Here is a 23854-nt window from a genome sequence, read left to right on the forward strand (position 1 = left end):
GGGGTCGGACCACGCCACGAGGCCGTGTCCAACACACGTCCCCTCCAGCTGAAGGCGGGGAGAGTCACCCATCTTCCTGGGGGCTCTCTTCGTCGAGGCGGAAAAACCGGGACAGGCCGTCCGCGTTGGCGTGGTCACTGCCAGGGCGATGCTCCACAGTGAAATCCATGCCTTGGAGGGAGATGGACCATCGCAGCAGTTTGGGATTTTCGCCACGCATGTGCATCAGCCATCTGAGGGGCCGGTGGTCAGTCTGCACCCGGAAGTGGGTGCCGAAGAGGTAGGGCCTGAGTTTCTTGAGGGCCCACACGACAGCGAACGCTTCTCTCTCGATGGTGCTCCATCGCTGTTCTCGGGCCAGCAGCCGCCGGCTGATGAAGGCCACAGGATGGTCAGTTCCCGCGGAGTCCAATTGCGATAGGACCGCCCCGATGCCGTGTTCTGAGGCGTCGGTCTGGGCCACAAACTCTCGGCTGTAGTCGGGGGCCTGGAGCACAGGGGCGGTACACATGGCTGCTTTCAAGGTCTCGAAGGCCACCTGACACGAGGGTGTCCACTGCACTTTCTGTGGCCGGTTCTTCGAGGTCAGTTCCGTGAGGGGCCCCACAATGCTCCCATAGTCCTTGATAAAACGCCGATAGTACCCTGTGAGCCCCAGGAAGGCTCGGACGGCGGTCTGGTTGACAGGCGGTTCCCAGGCTAGGATGGCGTCGATCTTGGGTTGGAGGGGAGCCACTTGGCCGCTCCCCACTTGGTGTCCCAGATAGGTCACGGACCCTTGGCCTATCTGGCATTTGCTGGCCTTCACAGTTAGCCCGGCCCGGCGGAGGGCTGTCAGGACTTCCCAGAGGTGTTTCAGGTGCTCAGCCCAGTGGAGGCTGTAGACCGCAATGTCGTCTAGGTAGGCGGCACTGAACTCTTCTAGCCCCGCCAGTACTTTGTTTACTAGTCTCTGGAAGGTGGCCGGGGCGTTTTTCATGCCGAAGGGCATCACTTTGAACTGGAAGTGGCCGTCGGGCGTGGAGAAGGCTGAGCGCTCCTGGGCGCCAGGGGTGAGGCCGATCTGCCAATACCCGGCGGTGAGGTCGAAGGTACTGAGGTACTTGGCGGCCCCCAGGCGGTCGATCAGTTCATCGGCCCGGGGGATGGGATGTGCGTCGGTTCTCGTAACAGCATTCAGCCCCCGGTAGTCGACGCAAAACCGGAGTTCTGGCGGGGTGCCAGGCGCGGTGGCCTTGGGGACCAGGACCACGGGGCTGGCCCAGGGACTGTCGGAGGGTTCGACTACCCCCAGGGCCAGCATCTTGGTGACTTCCGTCTGGATGCAGGCCCGAACTCGGTCGGGGACCCGGTAGGCCCGGTGTCGTACTGGCTGACTGTCCCCGGTGTCGACATCGTGGACACACCATTGGGTGACCCCGGGGGTGAGGGAGAACAGATCTGTGAATTGTCCCAACAGTTCTTGACAGTCTCGGCGCTGGGCGAGGGTCAGGTCGGGGGAGAGCGAGATCCCTTCGACAGAGCCGTCCTTCTCAGTGCACTTTAGGAGGTCGGGCAAGGGCTCGGAGTCGTCTTCGGTCCCATCGTCGGTAGCGAGTAGCAGGCTCAGTTCGGTGCGGGCAAAATGAGGTTTGAGCCGGTTGGCGTGCAGAACCCGGAGGGGGTTCCGGGGAGACTCCATATCCACGAGGTAAGTGACGGGGCTCTTGCGCTCGATCACCTTGAAGGGCCCCGACCCTTTGTCCTGGAGGGCACATGGTTCGACCGGGGACATGACCCAGACCCGCTGGCCCGGCTCGAACTCGATGGAGGAGGAGTGCTGGTCGTACCAGCGTTTCATGTCCTCCTGACTGGCCTCCAGGTTGGCCTCTGCAAGGGCCCGGAACTTCCGAGTCTGGTTTCGGAGGGTCAGGAGGTACCGGTAGACATCCGGTGGGGCGCCTTGGACGGTCGTTTCCCAGCCTTCTTTGACTAGGCTGAGCGGACCTCGGACAGGGTGTCCGTACAAGAGTTCAAAGGGGCTGAACCCCAGGGATTTCTGTGGTACCTCCCGATAGGCAAACAGGAGGCAGGGCAGCAGGACATCCCATTTGCGTCGTAGTGGCTCTTCTAGACCCTGGATCATCCCTTTGAGTGTCCGGTTGAACCACTCCACAAGTCCATTCCCTTGGGGATGATACGGGGTGGTGAACTTGTATGTGACCCCGCACTGTTGCCACAGGGACCGCATATACTTAGATATAAAGTTCGTGCCCCGATCGCTCACGACCTCCCGGGGGAATCCTACTCGGGAGAAGATCCCCATCAAGGCTCGCCCCACCACGGGAGCGGTTATGGTTCTGAGGGGGATGGCCTCAGGATAGCCGGTGGCGTGGTCCACCAGGACAAGTATGAAGCGATGCCCTTGCGAGGTTTGAGGGTCCAGGGGCCCCACAATGTCTATTCCCACTCGCTCGAAGGGGGTGGTCACTACGGGAAAAGGTTGGAGCGGGGCCTTCACCTTCCCCCCGCTCTTTCCGCTGGCTTGGCATGTCGGGCAGGTGCGGCAGTGGTTATGCACATCGTTGCGCATTTTCGGCCAGTAGAAATGGGTCACCAGGCGGCTGTAAGTTTTGTCCTGCCCCAGGTGCCCGGCGAGGGGCACATCGTGCGCCAGGTTCAAAAGGAAGTCTCTGAATCGCAGGGGAACCACTAACACTCGGCTGGCCCCCAGCTCGGCAATTTTCTGTTCACTATATAGGAGGTCGTGGTCCCAGTAGACCCAGTGGGACCCTGAGGTATCCCCGGTAGCTTGGGCAGCGGCTTGTTGGCGGGTCCCCTCGAGGGAAGGGCAGGTCTTCTGTTCCTGCCGAAACTGTTCTCGGGTGGGACCACCCTCTTGGCGCCATTGGGCGAGTTCGGGGATGTCGCTGAGCTCGTGGTGGTTTCCGGGCTCCGAGGGCCTGGTCTCGGAGTCGCATTCTTCATGGATGGCAGAGGGTGGTGGCTCGGGCCACTCCGGTTCTTCGGTCGGGGCGGCCTCGGTCGCTGCCGGGGCTCGGGCCGCCATAGATCGGGTCGTTGCACAGACCCACTCTGGTAATCCCATCATTCCCAGGTGCTCTCTCCGCTCGACTTGGGCCCAGGGAGAGCTCTCGAGGTCGTTCCCAAGGAGGCAGTCCACGGGGGCGTCGTCCCGGACGGTTACCTTGAGGGTGCCCGACACTCCCCCCCATTCGAAGGGAATTCGGACCATCTGGCAAAGAGTTTCGGAGTTGTCGGCGGCCCTCACGGGGCAGCGTATGTTCGGGATGATCTGTTCGGGGGTCACCAAGTGGCAGCGGACGGCCGTCACACTGGCTCCCGTGTCCCGGAGGGCCTCGGTCCGTCGTCCATTGATGTGGACCCACTGACGGTATTTACGAGTGTTGCTCGGTAGCGGGGCCTGGGGGACCAGGTCTCTACTGCCCAGGCAGGCTAGGGCCATGGCGGCCGGTTCATACTCGGTTTGATCTTCTTCGTAGATCCCTACGTCTTCTTCTCCCTCTTCTCCCAGAGCTGCAGCAGCGAACTGGCGGGTCGGAGGCCCAGTGGTGCCGGGACGCTGGTTCATGGGGCAGAGGGGGTCACTGGCATAGTGACCGGTCCGCTGGCACCTGTGGCAAGTAATGTTCGGGTGGGGCCCCAGCCGGGCCGGGGTGTCCCTCTTCAGGGACGGCAACGTGTTACTCGGGGGGGACCCGGGAAGGGGGCCCCGGCTCGAGGCCGGCGGGAAGCTTCGGCTCTGGTTCTGTCCTCCTCCGCCTCCCCGCTGGCGGGGGTGCCCCCGGCCGCCCGGACCGGTTTCTCCTATCGGTGTTCGGGGGACCCGGGTGTTCACCCATCGATCCGCCTCGACGGCGAGTTTCCGGGGCTCGGTTAGCTTGCTGTCGAGTAGATGCTGTCTGAGCTCGACAAAGCAGTTGTTGGAGAGGTGTTCCCAAACGATGAGGTCGAACAGCTGCTCGTAGGTGGACACTTTGCTGCCCTTTATCCATCCTTCCAGGGCCCTGCTATAAAAGTTCACGTACTCGACCCACGTGGTACCGGGGATTTTCTTGCAATCTCTGAATCTCTGCCGGTACATCTCGGGGGTGAGGCCATACCGGACAAGCAGAGCGTCCTTCATGTGGTCATAGGAGGACATTACGTCGTCGGCCAGCTCTAGCAGGGTGTCTCTTCCTTCGCTGACGAATCTCCCCCATAAGCCGGCACCCCAGTCCCTTCGCGGAATGCGGTGCGCAGTCATGGCAACCTCGTACGCCTTGAACCATTGCTGGATATCGTCATTCTTGTAGTACTCCTTGACGATATCCTTCGGGATGTGGACCTTTGTGTCGGCAGGAGGTGGGGGGCTCCGGGCTACCGTGGCGCCAGCCTCTTCGAGTTTGGCTTTGATTTCGAGTTCTTTGAGGCCACGCTCGTGTTCGTATGCGAGTTTTTTTTCTTCTAACTCTCTTTGCCGCCGCCTCTCTTCCAGATCTCCCTCTAATCGCAGTTGTTCGAGGGCCATTTTCTTTTCGGCTAATTGGAGTTCTCCGTCCAGCCGGAGTCGGGCGTCTTCGTGGGAGAGGCCCGGGTCCCCGTTGGTGGTTCTTTCTTCTATGGGGGCTATGACGGTACTCACGGGTACTTCTCGGACAATGTCATCGTCCGTTTGGGGTGGGGTCTCTCTGGTCTCCCCCCAGGTTTGCAGCGCTTCTTTGAAATCGTCCTTTGTGCTTAGTCCGGTGGTAGCGATACCCAAGTCTTTGCAAAATTGTTTAAGTTCTTTATGGGTATACTCCTCTAACAGGTTTTTCTGGAATTCTGCGGTCGTTCCGGCTTCCTTAGTAGTCATCGTGGCTGTGGGTCTCTGTCAGTAGTGACGTGTTACTTGCTGTACGATTTGCGTGGGCTCGGATCCCACCGCTGCCACCAATGTTGGAAAGGCGACCCCAGGGGAGACAGAAGGTGTCTGACTGTCTGCCCGAGTCCCACCTCTCTCTATGGAATAGGCCGAGCGCCGTAGGGAGGCCTCCTTGGCGAGGCCCCGCTCCTACAATCGTACCAGCAGGGTAATCCCACTACTTACAGATAGACACAACACAGGAAGGATATTCACAAGAATCTTTATATAAGTAATCAACGCAAGTTCTTGGCAGGGTAGCAGCAAGGATCGAGGGATCCGTAATGTCGTGGTCTCGGGGAAAGGGGGTAGCGGGACAGTCTGGGCACCCACTGGTGCGGGGATAGTTCAAGGGTGTAGGCCGCGACCGCGTCAGCAGGGCCTCGGAGATAGTTCAACTTGGTCAGGCCGCGACAGCGTCAGCAGGGCCTTGAAGGTGGTTCAGCTTGGTCAGGCCGCGACAGCGTCAGCAGGGCCTCGAAGGTGGTTCAGCTTGGTCAGGCCGCGACAGCGTCAGCAGGGCCTCGAAGGTGGTTCAGCTTGGTCAGGCCGCGACAGCGTCAGCAGGGCCTCGAAGGTGGTTCAGCTTGGTCAGGCCGCGACAGCGTCAGCAGGGCCTCGAAGATAGTTCAGCTTGGTCAGGCCGCGACAGCGTCAGCAGGGCCTCGAAGATGGTTCCAGGTGCAAGAGTTCGGATCAGGATCAGCCGCGACGAGGTCAGCAGGGCTTCGTCTCCAAGATACAAGTCCCGACCTAATCCAGGGCTGGCCCAGATATAGGACTGGAGGGCTTTGATGTCCGGACCCTCGCGCCTGGGGGTCAGAGGGGCCGGGATGAAGGGGTCCAGACACCCAGCAGGGGGGCGGAGCCAGCGCCCAGGGAGCCGGGAGAGCGATCGATACCAGGCGCCCGGGGGCGGTGGGAGGCCCATCGAGACTCTCTTCCTCCGGGATCTGGTCGAGTGGCCACTTTACCACCTAGGAGGATCCTGGTGCCTCAATGTCTGGGCTTCGTTGGGGCCGGGCCCGGGATGGTTGTGGCCACGTGTTCGGGGTGTGAGGGTCCCAAGGTGGAGTCGGCCCGGAAAGGGTGGCCTGGTCAGGGTGCCAGGCTGGCAGCGTTGGCGAGCAGGTTCGGCCGGGGTACCCGGGAGGGGGAGAGCTGTAGGTGGCCGGGGAGGCTGCTCGCGCCGAGGGTTCGTGCATGTGCGTGTCAGGGGGGTCGATAGTAGGTAAATGGAGGGCCGATGTCGTCCGGGGCCCTCCAGGCGGACGGGGTCGGACCACGCCACGAGGCCGTGTCCAACAACCACCACCCTCACGGTGTACACGAGTCTGTCTCTGAGGTACAACACCACCCTCATGGTGTACACGAGTCTGTCTCTGAGGGACACCACCACCCTCACGGTGTACACAAGTCTGTCTCTTAGGGTACACCACCACCCTCACGGTGTACACGAGTCTGTCTCTGAGGGTACACCACCCTCATGGTGAACATGAGTCTGTCTCTGAGAGTACAACACCCTCACGGTGTACACGAGTCTGTCTCTGAGGGTACACCACCCTCACGGTGTACACGAGTCTGTCTCTGAGGGTACACCACCCTCACGGTGTACACGAGTCTGTCTCTGAGGGTACACCACCCTCACGATGTACACGAGTCTGTCTCTGAGGGTACAACACCACCCTCACGGTGTACACAAGTCTGTCTCTGAGGGACACCACCACCCTCATGGTGAACACGAGTCTGTCTCTGAGAGTACAACACCCTCACGGTGTACACAAGTCTGTTTCTGAGGTACAACACCACCCTCACGGTGTACACGAGTCTGTCTCTGAGGGTACAACACCACCCTCACGGTGTACACAAGTCTGTCTCTGAGGGACACCACCACCCTCATGGTGAACACGAGTCTGTCTCTGAGAGTACAACACCCTCACGGTGTACACGAGTCTGTCTCTGAGGGTACACCACCCTCACGGTGTACACGGGTCTGTCTCTGAGGGTACAACACCCTCACGGTGTACACGAGTCTGTCTCTGAGGGTACACCACCCTCACGGTGTACACGAGTCTGTCTCTGAGGGTACACCACCACCCTCACGGTGTACACAAGTCTGTCTCTGAGGGACACCACCACCCTCACGGTGTACACGAGTCTATCTCTGAGGGTCCAACGCCACACTCACGGTGTGCATGAGTCTGTCTCTGAGGGTCCAACACCACCCTCACGGTGTACACGAGTCTGTCTCTGAGGGTCCAACGCCACCTTCACGGTGTGCATGAGTCTGTCTCTGAGGGACACCACCACCCTCATGGTGAACACGAGTCTGTCTCTGAGAGTACAACACCCTCACGGTGTACACGAGTCTGTCTCTGAGGGTACACCACCCTCACGGTGTACACGAGTCTGTCTCTGAGGGTACACCACCCTCACGGTGTACACGAGTCTGTCTCTGAGGGTACAACACCCTCACGGTGTACACGAGTCTGTCTCTGAGGGTACACCACCACCCTCATGGTGTACATGAGTCTGTCTCTGAGGGTACAACACACTCACGGTGTACACGAGTCTGTCTCTGAGGGTACAACACCCTCACGGTGTACACGAGTCTGTCTCTGAGGGTACAACACCCTCACGGTGTACATGAGTCTGTCTCTGAGGGTACAACACCACCCACACGGTGTACAGGCGTCTGTCTCTGAGGGTACCCCACCACCCTCACGGTGTACACGAGTCTGTCTCTGAGGGTACAACACCACCCTCATGGTGTACACAAGTCTGTCTCTGAGGGTACACCACCCTCACGGTGTACACGAGTCTGTCTCTGAGGGTTCAACACCACCCTCACGGTGTACACGAGTCTGTCTCTGAGGGTACACCACCCTCACGGTGTACACAAGTCTGTCTCTGAGGGACACCACCACCCTCATGGTGAACACGAGTCTGTCTCTGAGTGTACAACACCCTCACGGTGTACACGGGTCTGTCTCTGAGGTACAACACCACCCTCACGGTGTATACAAGTCTGTCTCTGAGGGACACCACCACCCTCTTGGTGAACACGAGTCTGTCTCTGAGAGTACAACACCCTCACGGTGTACACGAGTCTGTCTCTGAGGGTACACCACCCTCACGGTGTACACGAGTCTGTCTCTGAGGGTACAACACCCTCACGGTGTACACGAGTCTGTCTCTGAGGGTACACCACCACCCTCACGGTGTACACAAGTCTGTCTCTGAGGGACACCACCACCCTCACGGTGTACACGAGTCTGTCTCTGAGGGTCCAACGCCACCCTCACGGTGTGCATGAGTCTGTCTCTGAGGGACACCACCACCCTCATGGTGTACACGAGTCTGTCTCTGAGGGCACACCACCACCCTCACGGTGTACACGAGTCTGTCTCTGAGGTACAACACCACCCTCACGGTGTACACGAGTCTGTCTCTGAGGGACACCACCACCCTCACGGTGTACACAAGTCTGTCTCTGAGGGTACACCACCACCCTCACGGTGTACACGAGTCTGTCTCTGAGGGTACACCACCCTCATGGTGAACATGAGTCTGTCTCTGAGAGTACAACACCCTCACGGTGTACACGAGTCTGTCTCTGAGGGTACACCACCCTCACGGTGTACACGAGTCTGTCTCTGAGGGTACACCACCCTCACGGTGTACACGAGTCTGTCTCTGAGGGTACACCACCCTCACGATGTACACGAGTCTGTCTCTGAGGGTACAACACCACCCTCACGGTGTACACAAGTCTGTCTCTGAGGGACACCACCACCCTCATGGTGAACACGAGTCTGTCTCTGAGAGTACAACACCCTCACGGTGTACACGAGTCTGTTTCTGAGGTACAACACCACCCTCACGCTGTACACGAGTCTGTCTCTGAGGGTACAACACCACCCTCACGGTGTACACAAGTCTGTCTCTGAGGGACACCACCACCCTCATGGTGAACACGAGTCTGTCTCTGAGAGTACAACACCCTCACGGTGTACACGAGTCTGTCTCTGAGGGTACACCACCCTCACGGTGTACACGGGTCTGTCTCTGAGGGTACAACACCCTCACGGTGTACACGAGTCTGTCTCTGAGGGTACACCACCCTCACGGTGTACACGAGTCTGTCTCTGAGGGTACACCACCACCCTCACGGTGTACACAAGTCTGTCTCTGAGGGACACCACCACCCTCACGGTGTACACGAGTCTGTCTCTGAGGGTCCAACGCCACCCTCACGGTGTGCATGAGTCTGTCTCCGAGGGTCCAACACCACCCTCACGGTGTACACGAGTCTGTCTCTGAGGGTCCAACGCCACCTTCACGGTGTGCATGAGTCTGTCTCTGAGGGACACCACCACCCTCATGGTGAACGCGAGTCTGTCTCTGAGAGTACAACACCCTCACGGTGTACACGAGTCTGTCTCTGAGGGTACACCACCCTCAGGGTGTACACGAGTCTGTCTCTGAGGGTACACCACCCTCACGGTGTACACGAGTCTGTCTCTGAGGGTACAACACCCTCACGGTGTACACAAGTCTGTCTCTGAGGGTACACCACCACCCTCATGGTGTACATGAGTCTGTCTCTGAGGGTACAACACACTCACGGTGTACACGAGTCTGTCTCTGAGGGTACAACACCCTCACGGTGTACACGAGTCTGTCTCTGAGGGTACAACACCCTCACGGTGTACATGAGTCTGTCTCTGAGGGTACAACACCACCCACACGGTGTACAGGCGTCTGTCTCTGAGGGTACCCCACCACCCTCACGGTGTACACGAGTCTGTCTCTGAGGGTACAACACCACCCTCATGGTGTACACAAGTCTGTCTCTGAGGGTACACCACCACCCTCACGGTGTACACAAGTCTGTCTCTGAGGGACACCACCACCCTCATGGTGAACACGAGTCTGTCTCTGAGAGTACAACACCCTCACTGTGTGCATGAGTCTGTCTCTGAGGGTCCAACGCCACCCTCACGGTGTACACGAGTCTGTCTCTGAGGGTACAACACCCTCACGGTGTACACAAGTCTGTCTCTGAGGGTACACCACCACACTCATGGTGTACATGAGTCTGTCTCTGAGGGTACAACACACTCACGGTGTACACGAGTCTGTCTCTGAGGGTACAACACCCTCACGGTGTACACGAGTCTGTCTCTGAGGGTACAACACCCTCACGGTGTACACAAGTCTGTCTCTGAGGGTACACCACCCTCACGGTGTACACGAGTCTGTCTCTGAGGGTACACCACCACCCTCACGGTGTACACAAGTCTGTCTCTGAGGGACACCACCACCCTCACGGTGTACACGAGTCTATCTCTGAGGGTCCAACGCCACACTCACGGTGTGCATGAGTCTGTCTCTGAGGGTCCAACACCACCCTCACGGTGTACACGAGTCTGTCTCTGAGGGTCCAACGCCACCTTCACGGTGTGCATGAGTCTGTCTCTGAGGGACACCACCACCCTCATGGTGAACACGAGTCTGTCTCTGAGAGTACAACACCCTCACGGTGTACACGAGTCTGTCTCTGAGGGTACACCACCCTCACGGTGTACACGAGTCTGTCTCTGAGGGTACACCACCCTCACGGTGTACACGAGTCTGTCTCTGAGGGTACAACACCCTCACGGTGTACACGAGTCTGTCTCTGAGGGTACACCACCACCCTCATGGTGTACATGAGTCTGTCTCTGAGGGTACAACACACTCACGGTGTACACGAGTCTGTCTCTGAGGGTACAACACCCTCACGGTGTACACGAGTCTGTCTCTGAGGGTACAACACCCTCACGGTGTACATGAGTCTGTCTCTGAGGGTACAACACCACCCACACGGTGTACAGGCGTCTGTCTCTGAGGGTACCCCACCACCCTCACGGTGTACACGAGTCTGTCTCTGAGGGTACAACACCACCCTCATGGTGTACACAAGTCTGTCTCTGAGGGTACACCACCCTCACGGTGTACACGAGTCTGTCTCTGAGGGTTCAACACCACCCTCACGGTGTACACGAGTCTGTCTCTGAGGGTACACCACCCTCACGGTGTACACAAGTCTGTCTCTGAGGGACACCACCACCCTCATGGTGAACACGAGTCTGTCTCTGAGTGTACAACACCCTCACGGTGTACACGGGTCTGTCTCTGAGGTACAACACCACCCTCACGGTGTATACAAGTCTGTCTCTGAGGGACACCACCACCCTCTTGGTGAACACGAGTCTGTCTCTGAGAGTACAACACCCTCACGGTGTACACGAGTCTGTCTCTGAGGGTACACCACCCTCACGGTGTACACGAGTCTGTCTCTGAGGGTACAACACCCTCACGGTGTACACGAGTCTGTCTCTGAGGGTACACCACCACCCTCACGGTGTACACAAGTCTGTCTCTGAGGGACACCACCACCCTCACGGTGTACACGAGTCTGTCTCTGAGGGTCCAACGCCACCCTCACGGTGTGCATGAGTCTGTCTCTGAGGGACACCACCACCCTCATGGTGTACACGAGTCTGTCTCTGAGGGCACACCACCACCCTCACGGTGTACACGAGTCTGTCTCTGAGGTACAACACCACCCTCACGGTGTACACGAGTCTGTCTCTGAGGGACACCACCACCCTCACGGTGTACACAAGTCTGTCTCTGAGGGTACACCACCACCCTCACGGTGTACACGAGTCTGTCTCTGAGGGTACACCACCCTCATGGTGAACATGAGTCTGTCTCTGAGAGTACAACACCCTCACGGTGTACACGAGTCTGTCTCTGAGGGTACACCACCCTCACGGTGTACACGAGTCTGTCTCTGAGGGTACACCACCCTCACGGTGTACACAAGTCTGTCTCTGAGGGTACACCACCCTCACGATGTACACGAGTCTGTCTCTGAGGGTACAACACCACCCTCACGGTGTACACAAGTCTGTCTCTGAGGGACACCACCACCCTCATGGTGAACACGAGTCTGTCTCTGAGAGTACAACACCCTCACGGTGTACACGAGTCTGTTTCTGAGGTACAACACCACCCTCACGCTGTACACGAGTCTGTCTCTGAGGGTACAACACCACCCTCACGGTGTACACAAGTCTGTCTCTGAGGGACACCACCACCCTCATGGTGAACACGAGTCTGTCTCTGAGAGTACAACACCCTCACGGTGTACACGAGTCTGTCTCTGAGGGTACACCACCCTCACGGTGTACACGGGTCTGTCTCTGAGGGTACAACACCCTCACGGTGTACACGAGTCTGTCTCTGAGAGTACAACACCCTCACTGTGTGCATGAGTCTGTCTCTGAGGGTCCAACGCCACCCTCACGGTGTACACGAGTCTGTCTCTGAGGGTACCACACCACCCTCACGGTGTACACGAGTCTGTCTCTGAGGGTACAACACCCTCAAGGTGTACACGAGTCTGTCTCTGAGGGTACAACACCCTCACGGTGTACACGAGTCTGTCTCTGAGGGTACAACACCCTCACGGTGTACACAAGTCTGTCTCTGAGGGTACACCACCACACTCATGGTGTACATGAGTCTGTCTCTGAGGGTACAACACACTCACGGTGTACACGAGTCTGTCTCTGAGGGTACAACACCCTCACGGTGTACACGAGTCTGTCTCTGAGGGTACAACACCCTCACGGTGTACACAAGTCTGTCTCTGAGGGTACAACACCACCCTCACGGTGTACACGAGTCTGTCTCTGAGGGTACACCACCACCCTCACGGTGTACAGGCGTCTGTCTCTGAGGGTACAACACCACCCTCACGGTGTACACGAGTCTGTCTCTGAGGGCACACCACCACCCTCACGGTGTACACGAGTCTGTCTCTGAGGGTACACCACCACCCTCACGGTGTACACGAGTCTGTCTCTGAGGGTACACCACCACCCTCACGGTGTACAGGCGTCTGTCTCTGAGGGTACAACACCACCCTCACGGTGTACACGAGTCTGTCTCTGAGGGTACCACACCACCCTCACGGTGTACACGAGTCTGTCTCTGAGGGTACACCACCACCCTCACGGTGTACACGAGTCTGTCTCTGAGGGTACACCACCACCCTCACGGTGTACACGGGTCTCTCTCTGAGGTACAACACCACCCTCACGGTGTACACGAGTCTGTCTCTGAGGGTACACCACCACCCTCACGGTGTACACGGGTCTGTCTCTGAGGGTACACCACCACCCTCGTGGTGTACACAAGTCTGTCTCTGAGGGACACCACCACCCTCATGGTGAACACGAGTCTGTCTCTGAGAGTACAACACCCTCACGGTGTACACGAGTCTGTTTCTGAGGTACAACACCACCCTCACGCTGTACACGAGTCTGTCTCTGAGGGTACAACACCACCCTCACGGTGTACACAAGTCTGTCTCTGAGGGACACCACCACCCTCATGGTGAACACGAGTCTGTCTCTGAGAGTACAACACCCTCACGGTGTACACGAGTCTGTCTCTGAGGGTACACCACCCTCACGGTGTACACGGGTCTGTCTCTGAGGGTACAACACCCTCACGGTGTACACGAGTCTGTCTCTGAGGGTACACCACCCTCACGGTGTACACGAGTCTGTCTCTGAGGGTACACCACCACCCTCACGGTGTACACAAGTCTGTCTCTGAGGGACACCACCACCCTCACGGTGTACACGAGTCTGTCTCTGAGGGTCCAACGCCACCCTCACAGTGTGCATGAGTCTGTCTCTGAGGGTCCAACACCACCCTCACGGTGTACACGAGTCTGTCTCTGAGGGTCCAACGCCACCTTCACGGTGTGCATGAGTCTGTCTCTGAGGGACACCACCACCCTCATGGTGAACACGAGTCTGTCTCTGAGAGTACAACACCCTCACGGTGTACACGAGTCTGTCTCTGAGGGTACACCACCCTCACGGTGTACACGAGTCTGTCTCTGAGGGTACAACACCCTCACGGTGTACACGAGTCTGTCTCTGAGGGTACACCACCACCCTCATGGTGTACATGAGTCTGTCTCTGAGGGTACAACACACTCACGGTGTACACGAGTCTGTCTCTGAGGGTACAACACCCTCACGGTGTACACGAGTCTGTCTCTGAGGGTACAACACCCTCACGGTGTACATGAGTCTGTCTCTGAGGGTACAACACCACCCACACGGTGTACAGGCGTCTGTCTCTGAGGGTACCCCACCACCCTCACGGTGTACACGAGTCTGTCTCTGAGGGTACAACACCACCCTCATGGTGTACACAAGTCTGTCTCTGAGGGTACACCACCACCCTCACGGTGTACACAAGTCTGTCTCTGAGGGACACCACCACCCTCATGGTGAACACGAGTCTGTCTCTGAGAGTACAACACCCTCACTGTGTGCATGAGTCTGTCTCTGAGGGTCCAACGCCACCCTCACGGTGTACACGAGTCTGTCTCTGAGGGTACCACACCACCCTCACGGTGTACACGAGTCTGTCTCTGAGGGTACAACACCCTCACGGTGTACACGAGTCTGTCTCTGAGGGTACAACACCCTCACGGTGTACACGAGTCTGTCTCTGAGGGTACAACACCCTCACGGTGTACACAAGTCTGTCTCTGAGGGTACACCACCACCCTCATGGTGTACATGAGTCTGTCTCTGAGGGTACAACACACTCACGGTGTACACGAGTCTGTCTCTGAGGGTACAACACCCTCACGGTGTACACGAGTCTGTCTCTGAGGGTACAACACCCTCACGGTGTACACAAGTCTGTCTCTGAGGGTACAACACCACCCTCACGGTGTACACGAGTCTGTCTCTGAGGGTACACCACCACCCTCACGGTGTACAGGCGTCTGTCTCTGAGGGTACAACACCACCCTCACGGTGTACACGAGTCTGTCTCTGAGGGCACACCACCACCCTCACGGTGTACACGAGTCTGTCTCTGAGGGTACACCACCACCCTCACGGTGTACACGAGTCTGTCTCTGAGGGTACACCACCACCCTCACGGTGTACAGGCGTCTGTCTCTGAGGGTACAACACCACCCTCACGGTGTACACGAGTCTGTCTCTGAGGGTACCACACCACCCTCACGGTGTACACGAGTCTGTCTCTGAGGGTACACCACCACCCTCACGGTGTAGACAAGTCTGTCTCTGAGGGTACACCACCACCCTCACGGTGTACACGGGTCTCTCTCTGAGGTACAACACCACCCTCACGGTGTACACGAGTCTGTCTCTGAGGGTACACCACCACCCTCACGGTGTACACGGGTCTGTCTCTGAGGGTACACCACCACCCTCACGGTGTACACGGGTCTGTCTCTGAGGGTACACCACCACCCTCACGGTGTACACGGGTCTGTCTCTGAGGGTACACCACCACCCTCACGGTGTACACGAGTCTGTCTCTGAGGGTACAACACCACCCTCACGGTGTACACAAGTCTGTCTCTGAGGTACAACACCACCCTCACGGTGTACACAAGTCTGTCTCTGAGGGTACACCACCACCCTCACGGTGTACACAAGTCTGTCTCTGAGGGACACCACCACCCTCACGGTGTACACGAGTCTGTCTCTGAGGGTACAACACCACCCTCACGGTGTACACGAGTCTGTCTCTGAGGGACACCACCACCCTCACGGTGTACACGGGTCTGTCTCTGAGGGTACACCACCACCCCCACGGTGTACACACATCTGTCTCTGAGGGTACACCACCCTCACGGTGTACACGAGTCTGTCTCTGAGGGTACACCACCACCCACACGGTGTACACGAGTCTGTCTCTGAGGGTACAACACCACCCTCACGGTGTACACACATCTGTCTCTGAGGGTACACCACCCTCACGGTGTACACGAGTCTGTCTCTGAGGGTACACCACCACCCTCACAGTGTGCATGAGTCTGTCTCTGAGGGTACACCACCACCCTCACGGTGTGCATGAGTCTGTCTCTGAGGGTACACCACCACCCTCACGGTGTACACAAGTCTGTCTCTGAGGGTACACCACCACCCCCACGGTGTACACACATCTGTCTCTGAGGGTACACCACCCTCACGGTGTACACGAGTCTGTCTCTGAGGGTACACCACCACCCACACGGTGTACACGAGTCTGTCTCTGAGGGTACACCACCAACCTCATGGTGTACACGAGTCTGTCTCTGAGGGTACACCACCACCCCCACGGGTTACACACGTCTGTCTCTGAGGGTACACCACCCTCACGGAGTACACGAGTCTGTCTCTGAGGGTACACCACCACCCTCACGGTGTACACGAGTCTGTCTCTGAGGGTACAACACCACCCTCACGCTGTACACGAGTCTGTCTCTGAGGGTACACCACCACCCTCACAGTGTGCATGAGTTTGTCTCTGAGGGTACAACACCACCCTCACGGTGTACACAAGTCTGTCTCTGAGGTACAACACCACCCTCACGGTGTACACGAGTCTGTCTCTGAGGGTACACCACCACCCACACGGTGTACACGAGTCTGTCTCTGAGGGTACACCACCACCCTCACGGTGTACACGAGTCTGTCTCTGAGGGTACACCACCACCCCCACGGGTTACACACGTCTGTCTCTGAGGGTACACCACCCTCACGGAGTACACGAGTCTGTCTCTGAGGGTACACCACCACCCTCACAGTGTGCATGAGTCTGTCTCTGAGGGTACACCACCACCCTCACAGTGTGCATGAGTCTGTCTCTGAGGGTACAACACCACCCTCAAGGTGTGCATGAGTCTACATCTGAAGCCACACACCGCCCCTTGTGGTGCACGCGAGCCTGTCTCTGAGGCTCCATGAATGAGTCCGGCCCTTGTCCTTTTGGAGTCGGACGTGATCTCATTTCGAGATGGAAATAAACAGATACGCCTGGATTGTTGCACCGAGTTCATGGAGGCTATGTAGAGTCCATGAGTTTATAGAGTTTATAGCAACTGTAGGAGAGTGAGAGACTGCGGTGTGTTAAGAAGAGAGAGACAACAAGAGTGTGTCATGGAGAGACATGGAGTGTGAGAGAGAGAGAGAGTCACACTGATAGGTAGGGGTGTAGGTAAAGGGAGACAAGAGTGTGTGGTGGAGAGACATGTCAGGGACAGCAAGAGACTCCACGACAATAGACAGTTTCATGGGTGTGAGGCTCTGTAGAGTCCATGAGTTTATAGAGGAGGCTCGAGCTGGCAGAGTATTCTAGAAAACGTGAGGAAGGCCCCCTTTACCTAGAGATGGGTCGAAACATGTATTATAAGCAAAAGAACATATTATTAAAAGTGAATTGGATGTTTAAATATAGGTGTTTATTTTTCCCTTTATCTATTTTCTGGTCTCAAGTTCGTTGTTAACCTTTTGTTTTCTGTCATCTTTGTTTTTACATCGCTCTTGCAGCCACTTTGAATTCAAAAGTCTCATAGATAACAGTTGTTGCTGCTCTCCAATTCAGAGATCATGATTTTATCAGCCACCTAAGGATGAATGGCTGAGTGGGGCCTTCTAGCAATCCGCACAGAGGAATCAGCGCCACAAATTGACACCTTTGGTGTGAATTTGCTCCAGAAAAGTCCTTTTGGCAGAATGCACAATGCCAGCAGCGCACGCGGGGCATAGGCCCTCTCTATAATGTAATGGTGGCGTGGCGCCCCCTTGAGTGTATGACCTGACACTGCACTCTGATGACCACTTCCTGTAAATAAATATTCTACACCAGCAGTGTCTGCTCGAGTGTGTGAAGCGGTGGTTGCCGTTACAACACAAACAGGTCTCAAGATGCAGCGAGAAGTGTGTTGACAGACATGACACGGAGCTCGCGCACTGACCGCCCCCCCCCCATGCTCACGCATCAGACCCCTCACACACTCCCTCTGTCCCTCGGGCCCTCAGTGGCCCTCACTCCCTCTCTACTCACATCCCGTCCAGGCAGTGCGCCGCCGTCAGCAGGAACTGGGGGGCGATCAGGGCCCCCCCGCAGAAGTGCCGCCGCCGGAACTGGAGCGAGGCGATGTAGGGGTGCGAGCCGGGGGCCGCCTCCTGGCCCCCCACGATCCAAGCCCGGGGGAGCCCTGCGGAGGGAGGAAAGCAGGAGGTTAGTGGGGGCCCCCGGGGGCCCGGGCACCATCTGAGGGTCTTACACCTGGAGGAAGACGGGGGTCAGATCGCGGGACATGTTCATCGGGGCGCGCACTTTGGGGTTTCACGCAGAAAACATTCAACTTCCTATGAACAAGTTTACCAACACCATTAACTTTTGCTTTCAGTTCATGCTTAATTTGTCAAATAATACGTGCCCGGGCCCTCGCCAGTAGACCACTGCAGCTTGCACCACCCCTTACCCCTGCCAGCGCTGCCATGACGCTACAAACACAACCACAAACCATCACACCCCACAAGCGCGGCAATACAGACTATTGAATTAATAAGCAACTGTTTTTGTGCTCGTCTCTAAATTGGGCAAACAGCGCCACCATGTGGCAGACTGTCATAAGCGCCGGTGTTGACAATTAAGTGCCGGTGCTGAGCACCGGAAACCACCGGCTAACTTGACACTGCCAAGAAAAAGAGTATATATTCAGCACTCATCTGATATGGTTTCAGTGGATGGAGGTGACGTCACGTCTATGAATGAAGCTACATACGTCAGAACCAGTGACACTTGATAAGCAAGGTGCACAGTGGGCTTCAGTCTATTAAAAGGCATTCAATCCAATTCAGCAAGTAAAGAAGTCTGAGGGGCAGATTTACAAGCCCCTGGCGCCACTTTTGCGCCACTTTTGCGCCACTTTCCCTCGTTAAAAGGGATGCAAAAGTGGCGCAAGGGGCTTGTAAATCTGCCCCTGAGTTTGGAGCTCATGAGAAGAAATAATGAGTGAAATTCAGTGAGTAAGAAACTCACTGAGTTGTAGTTGATGAAAAGACAGAGCCCCAGTGCAGTCTTAGGGGGCGGTCGAGTACCTACCTCCATTCCTTCCAGACGGGGGGTGCCTGGCAGCCACAGCCCAGGTGGCTGCACTCAGGGTGCCCAGTGTTAGCAGCAGGATGTTCATGGTGATGCCACCTCTGGAGCAGCTGCCAGTCAGGAGATAAGGTTTGGGCGCCCGCCAATCCTTATATAGCCGCCACATGTCGTTAATGTTGCACCACAAGCCACAACTGGGGAATGCGTCATGTGCACTTCCTCAGTAATTCCCACAGAGAGCCTCACGAAGAATAGAGAGCTCGCCATCCAAGAACCACCCCACCTCATAACCCTTTTAAAATACATTTCTTTGCAGCTTTATATAGCGCAAACTCGAGCCGAAGGTATTGCAGCGCTTTACATGAGCACCAGTTACCTTGCGAGGATACATTAATTAAAAAAAAAGTTTTGGTAGGCATGGGGAGATTAGGTGATTTGCCCAGAATCACAGGATGTTGAGCCGACGCAGAGACTCGAACCTGGTTCCCCTGCTCCAAAGTCGGCTCTGACTGTTCTGTTGTCTGAGACTTGCACAGCACCCTCAGTCCCCAACAGCAGCAGGTATGACACTGCCCGCACCCATGAGAAACCCTGTGGTGAGCCCACTTTAGCCCCTGGTAGCCTTCAGCGCAGAGACGCCCAGCGACTGAGAGGTAGCCACCCGAGGCCGCCTCAACACCCAGGAGCCTTCTGTAGTGATGCCACCGACAACTACAAGGTGACCACCCGAGGCCACCTCAACACCCAGGACACTTCTGCAGTGATACCACCCGGCAACTACAAGGTGACCACCTGAGGCCACCTCAACACCCAGGACCCTTCTGCAGTGATACCACCGACAACAATGAGGTGACCACCTGAGGCCACCTCAACACCCAGGACCCTTCTGCAGTGATACCACCGACAACAATGAGGTGACCACCTGAGGCCACCTCAACACCCAGGACCCTTCTGTAGTGATACCACCGACAACAATGAGGTGACCACCTGAGGCCACCTCAACACCCAGGAGCCTTCTGCAGTGATACCACCGACAACAATGAGGTGACCACCTGAGGCCACCTCAACACCCAGGACCCTTCTGTAGTGATACCACCGACAACTACAAGGTGACCACCTGAGGCCACCTCAACACCCAGGACCCTTCTGCAGTAATACCACCGACAACAATGAGGTGACCACCTGAGGCCACCTCAACACCCAGGAGCCTTCTGCAGTGATACCACCGACAACAATGAGGTGACCACCTGAGGCCACCTCAACACCCAGGACCCTTCTGTAGTGATACCACCGACAACTACAAGGTGACCACCTGAGGCCACCTCAACACCCAGGACCCTTCTGCAGTAATACCACCGACAACAATGAGGTGACCACCTGAGGCCACCTCAACACCCAGGAGCCTTCTGCAGTGATACCACCGACAACAATGAGGTGACCACCTGAGGCCACCTCAACACCCAGGACCCTTCTGTAGTGATACCACCGACAACTACAAGGTGACCACCTGAGGCCACCTCAACACCCAGGACCCTTCTGCAGTAATACCACCGACAACTACAAGGTGACCACCTGAGGCCACCTCAACACCCAGGACCCTTCTGTAGTGATACCACCGACAACTACAAGGTGACCACCTGAGGCCACCTCAACACCCAGGACCCTTCTGCAGTAATACCACCGACAACAATGAGGTGACCACCTGAGGCCACCTCAACACCCAGGACCCTTCTGCAGTAATACCACCGACAACAATGAGGTGACCACCTGAGGCCACCTCAACACCCAGGAGCCTTCTGCAGTGATACCACCGACAACAATGAGGTGACCACCTGAGGCCACCTCAACACCCAGGACCCTTCTGCAGTAATACCACCGACAACAATGAGGTGACCACCTGAGGCCACCTCAACACCCAGGGGCCTTCTGCAGTGATACCACCGACAACAATGAGGTGACCACCTGAGGCCACCTCAACACCCAGGACCCTTCTGTAGTGATACCACCGACAACTACAAGGTGACCACCTGTGGCCACCTCAACACCCAGGAGCCTTCTGTAGTGATACCACCGACAACTACAAGGTGACCACCTGAGGCCACCTCAACACCCAGGACCCTTCTGTAGTGATACCACCGACAACTACAAGGTGACCACCTGAGGCCACCTCAACACCCAGGACCCTTCTGCAGTAATACCACCGACAACAATGAGGTGACCACCTGAGGCCACCTCAACACCCAGGACCCCTCTGTAGTGATACCACCGACAACAATGAGGTGACCACCTGAGGCCACCTCAACACCCAGGAGCCTTCTGCAGTGATACCACCGACAACAATGAGGTGACCACCTGAGGCCACCTCAACACCCAGGACCCTTCTGTAGTGATACCACCGACAACAATGAGGTGACCACCTGAGGCCACCTCAACACCCAGGACCCTTCTGTAGTGATACCACCGACAACTACAAGGTGACCACCTGAGGCCACCTCAACACCCAGGACCCTTCTGCAGTGATACCACCGACAACAATGAGGTGACCACCTGAGGCCACCTCAACACCCAGGAGCCTTCTGTAGTGATACCACCCGGCAACTACAAGGTGACCACCTGAGGCCACCTCAACACCCAGGACCCTTCTGCAGTGATACCACCGACAACAATGAGGTGACCACCTGAGGCCACCTCAACACCCAGGACCCTTCTGCAGTGATACCACCGACAACAATGAGGTGACCACCTGAGGCCACCTCAACACCCAGGACCCTTCTGTAGTGATACCACCGACAACAATGAGGTGACCACCTGAGGCCACCTCAACACCCAGGACCCTTCTGCAGTGATACCACCGACAACAATGAGGTGACCACCTGAGGCCACCTCAACACCCAGGACCCTTCTGTAGTGATACCACCGACAACAATGAGGTGACCACCTGAGGCCACCTCAACACCCAGGACCCTTCTGCAGTGATACCACCGACAACAATGAGGTGACCACCTGAGGCCACCTCAACACCCAGAAGCCTTCTGTAGTGATACCACCGACAACAATGAGGTGACCACCTGAGGCCACCTCAACACCCAGGAGCCTTCTGTAGTGATACCACCGACAACTACAAGGTGACCACCTGAGGCCACCTCAACACCCAGGAGCCTTCTGTAGTGATACCACCGACAACTACAAGGTGACCACCTGAGGCCACCTCAACACCCAGGAGCCGTCTGTAGTGATACCACCGACAACTACAAGGTGACCACCTGAGGCCACCTCAACACCCAGGACCCTTCTGCAGTGATACCACCGACAACAATGAGGTGACCACCTGAGGCCACCTCAACACCCAGGACCCTTCTGTAGTGATACCACCGACAACAATGAGGTGACCACCTGAGGCCACCTCAACACCCAGGACCCTTCTGCAGTGATACCACCCGGCAACTACAAGGTGACCACCCCAGGCCGACTCAACACCCAGGACCCTTCAGCTCTGAGACCACCGTGCACCTGCGAAGTGACCACCTGAGGCCTCCTCAACACCCAGAGAACCCCTTCTCCAATGTGATCTCTTCCTCTTCTGACACCATCCGTGCAAACAGACGGTGCCGGCATTGAGCCCCCGTGGCAGACACCAGGGGTCCTGCACGATCACAGCCACACCGGGAGGTGAACAGGGACGCCACCAGCTCGGTGTACCTGCAGCAATTAAGGAGGGGAGGTGGGTCCAAGCTCGCTCTTTAATGCAAAAAAATAAGTATATTAACTTCTTATCCCTGTTTAAATCGCATAGATTTTTATTCTTGAATCAACAGAAACTGGATCAGCCAACACGTGTTTCGTCACAGGACTCTCGTGAGCTTTTTCAAGGCAAACTGTTTTCATGCGGTCTCACACGGAGCACGTTTCGATGATTGTTCTTAGTGGATGGTGGAGGGAGAGCGATAATATCCGTTTCCTTAACATTGTCGTTTGTGGCGGTGAAAACACTTTAGAACCATATCATATCCATTGCCTTAGGAACCACTGTGAGCTGACCGTTTGTTTATATGGATGACGGGAGAAGAGAGGGAAAGAGTAGAGTAGAGTTGAATAGAGTGGAGCTGGTGTGATGTGTAACCCAGGGGCATATTATCAACAACTAGCGATATGTATCGCTAAAAGTGCTTTGCGACATCCTTTTTTATCGCCGCGCATCGCCGGAGTTTATCACAGAGATAATGTGCTATTAGCAACGTTTATCTCAAATGCGAAAAAATATCCGGCGATAGCAGCAAAATGTGTGAATATCGCTGGAAAATCAGCGATATTCAGGCATTAACGCCAATAGGGTCTTAACCTGAATATCCAAATCCCATTGGATATACAGGTTAAGAAGTGGTCTGAGCAGGCGTTAGTTCTCAGCGATAGTCGCGCTTAGCGAAACTTTTTTTATCGCTACACCTGCGTTGATAATAGGCGATAGCGACGTTAGCGACTGCTTTCAGTCGCTAACAGGTTGGGTATGCCCACTTTGCATGTCATTAGCGATAAATATCGCTGACGTGCAAAGCGGGCCCCAAACCGCTCGCTATCACCTAAAAGCTGTCTCTAACTGATGTTAGCGACATCTTGCTAATAGGGCAATAAAATTATCGCTGCTTTGCGGACGAAAACGCAGTGGCCAGCCGTGGCGGCTTCATGCGCCTGGACGACGGGGCATCAGTCCTGCTGGATTATGGACCTGTCCATCCTTGTCTGCACTTTAGGGCACCTCTACGAGTCCAGTACACAGGGAACCCTGCTGTCGCAGTACCTTCAGACCTGGGCACCCCTACTCCAGGAGCACCTGTCACTCAGGAGGCCACGCTCTGAGGATACTGGCAGCCCCAAGGAAAACACGTGAGCTCTGAGACCCCTCCACTCCACCCAAAGCCAAAGCTTCCAGGGACACCTACTCTGAGACTACCT

At 56.5% G+C, this 23854-nt stretch overlaps 1 protein-coding gene across 1 annotated transcript in view; it reads right to left on the reverse strand.

Moving 5' to 3' along the window:
* LOC144799206 (myeloblastin-like) overlaps positions 1-19027 on the reverse strand; it is a 48979-nt gene extending 29952 nt beyond the window's left edge. The window contains exons 1-2 of the mRNA XM_078670468.1: positions 18905-19027; positions 17858-18011 (exon numbers count right to left, since the gene is read on the reverse strand). Coding sequence (XP_078526594.1) covers positions 17858-18011; positions 18905-18992 — 242 coding nt within the window. The 5' untranslated portion in view covers positions 18993-19027. The remainder of the gene's footprint in view (positions 1-17857; positions 18012-18904) is intronic.
* Positions 19028-23854: the final 4827 nt, after the last annotated feature.

Source organism: Lissotriton helveticus, chromosome 12 (genome assembly GCF_964261635.1).
Source record: "Lissotriton helveticus chromosome 12, aLisHel1.1, whole genome shotgun sequence".
NCBI lineage: Eukaryota > Metazoa > Chordata > Amphibia > Caudata > Salamandridae > Lissotriton > Lissotriton helveticus.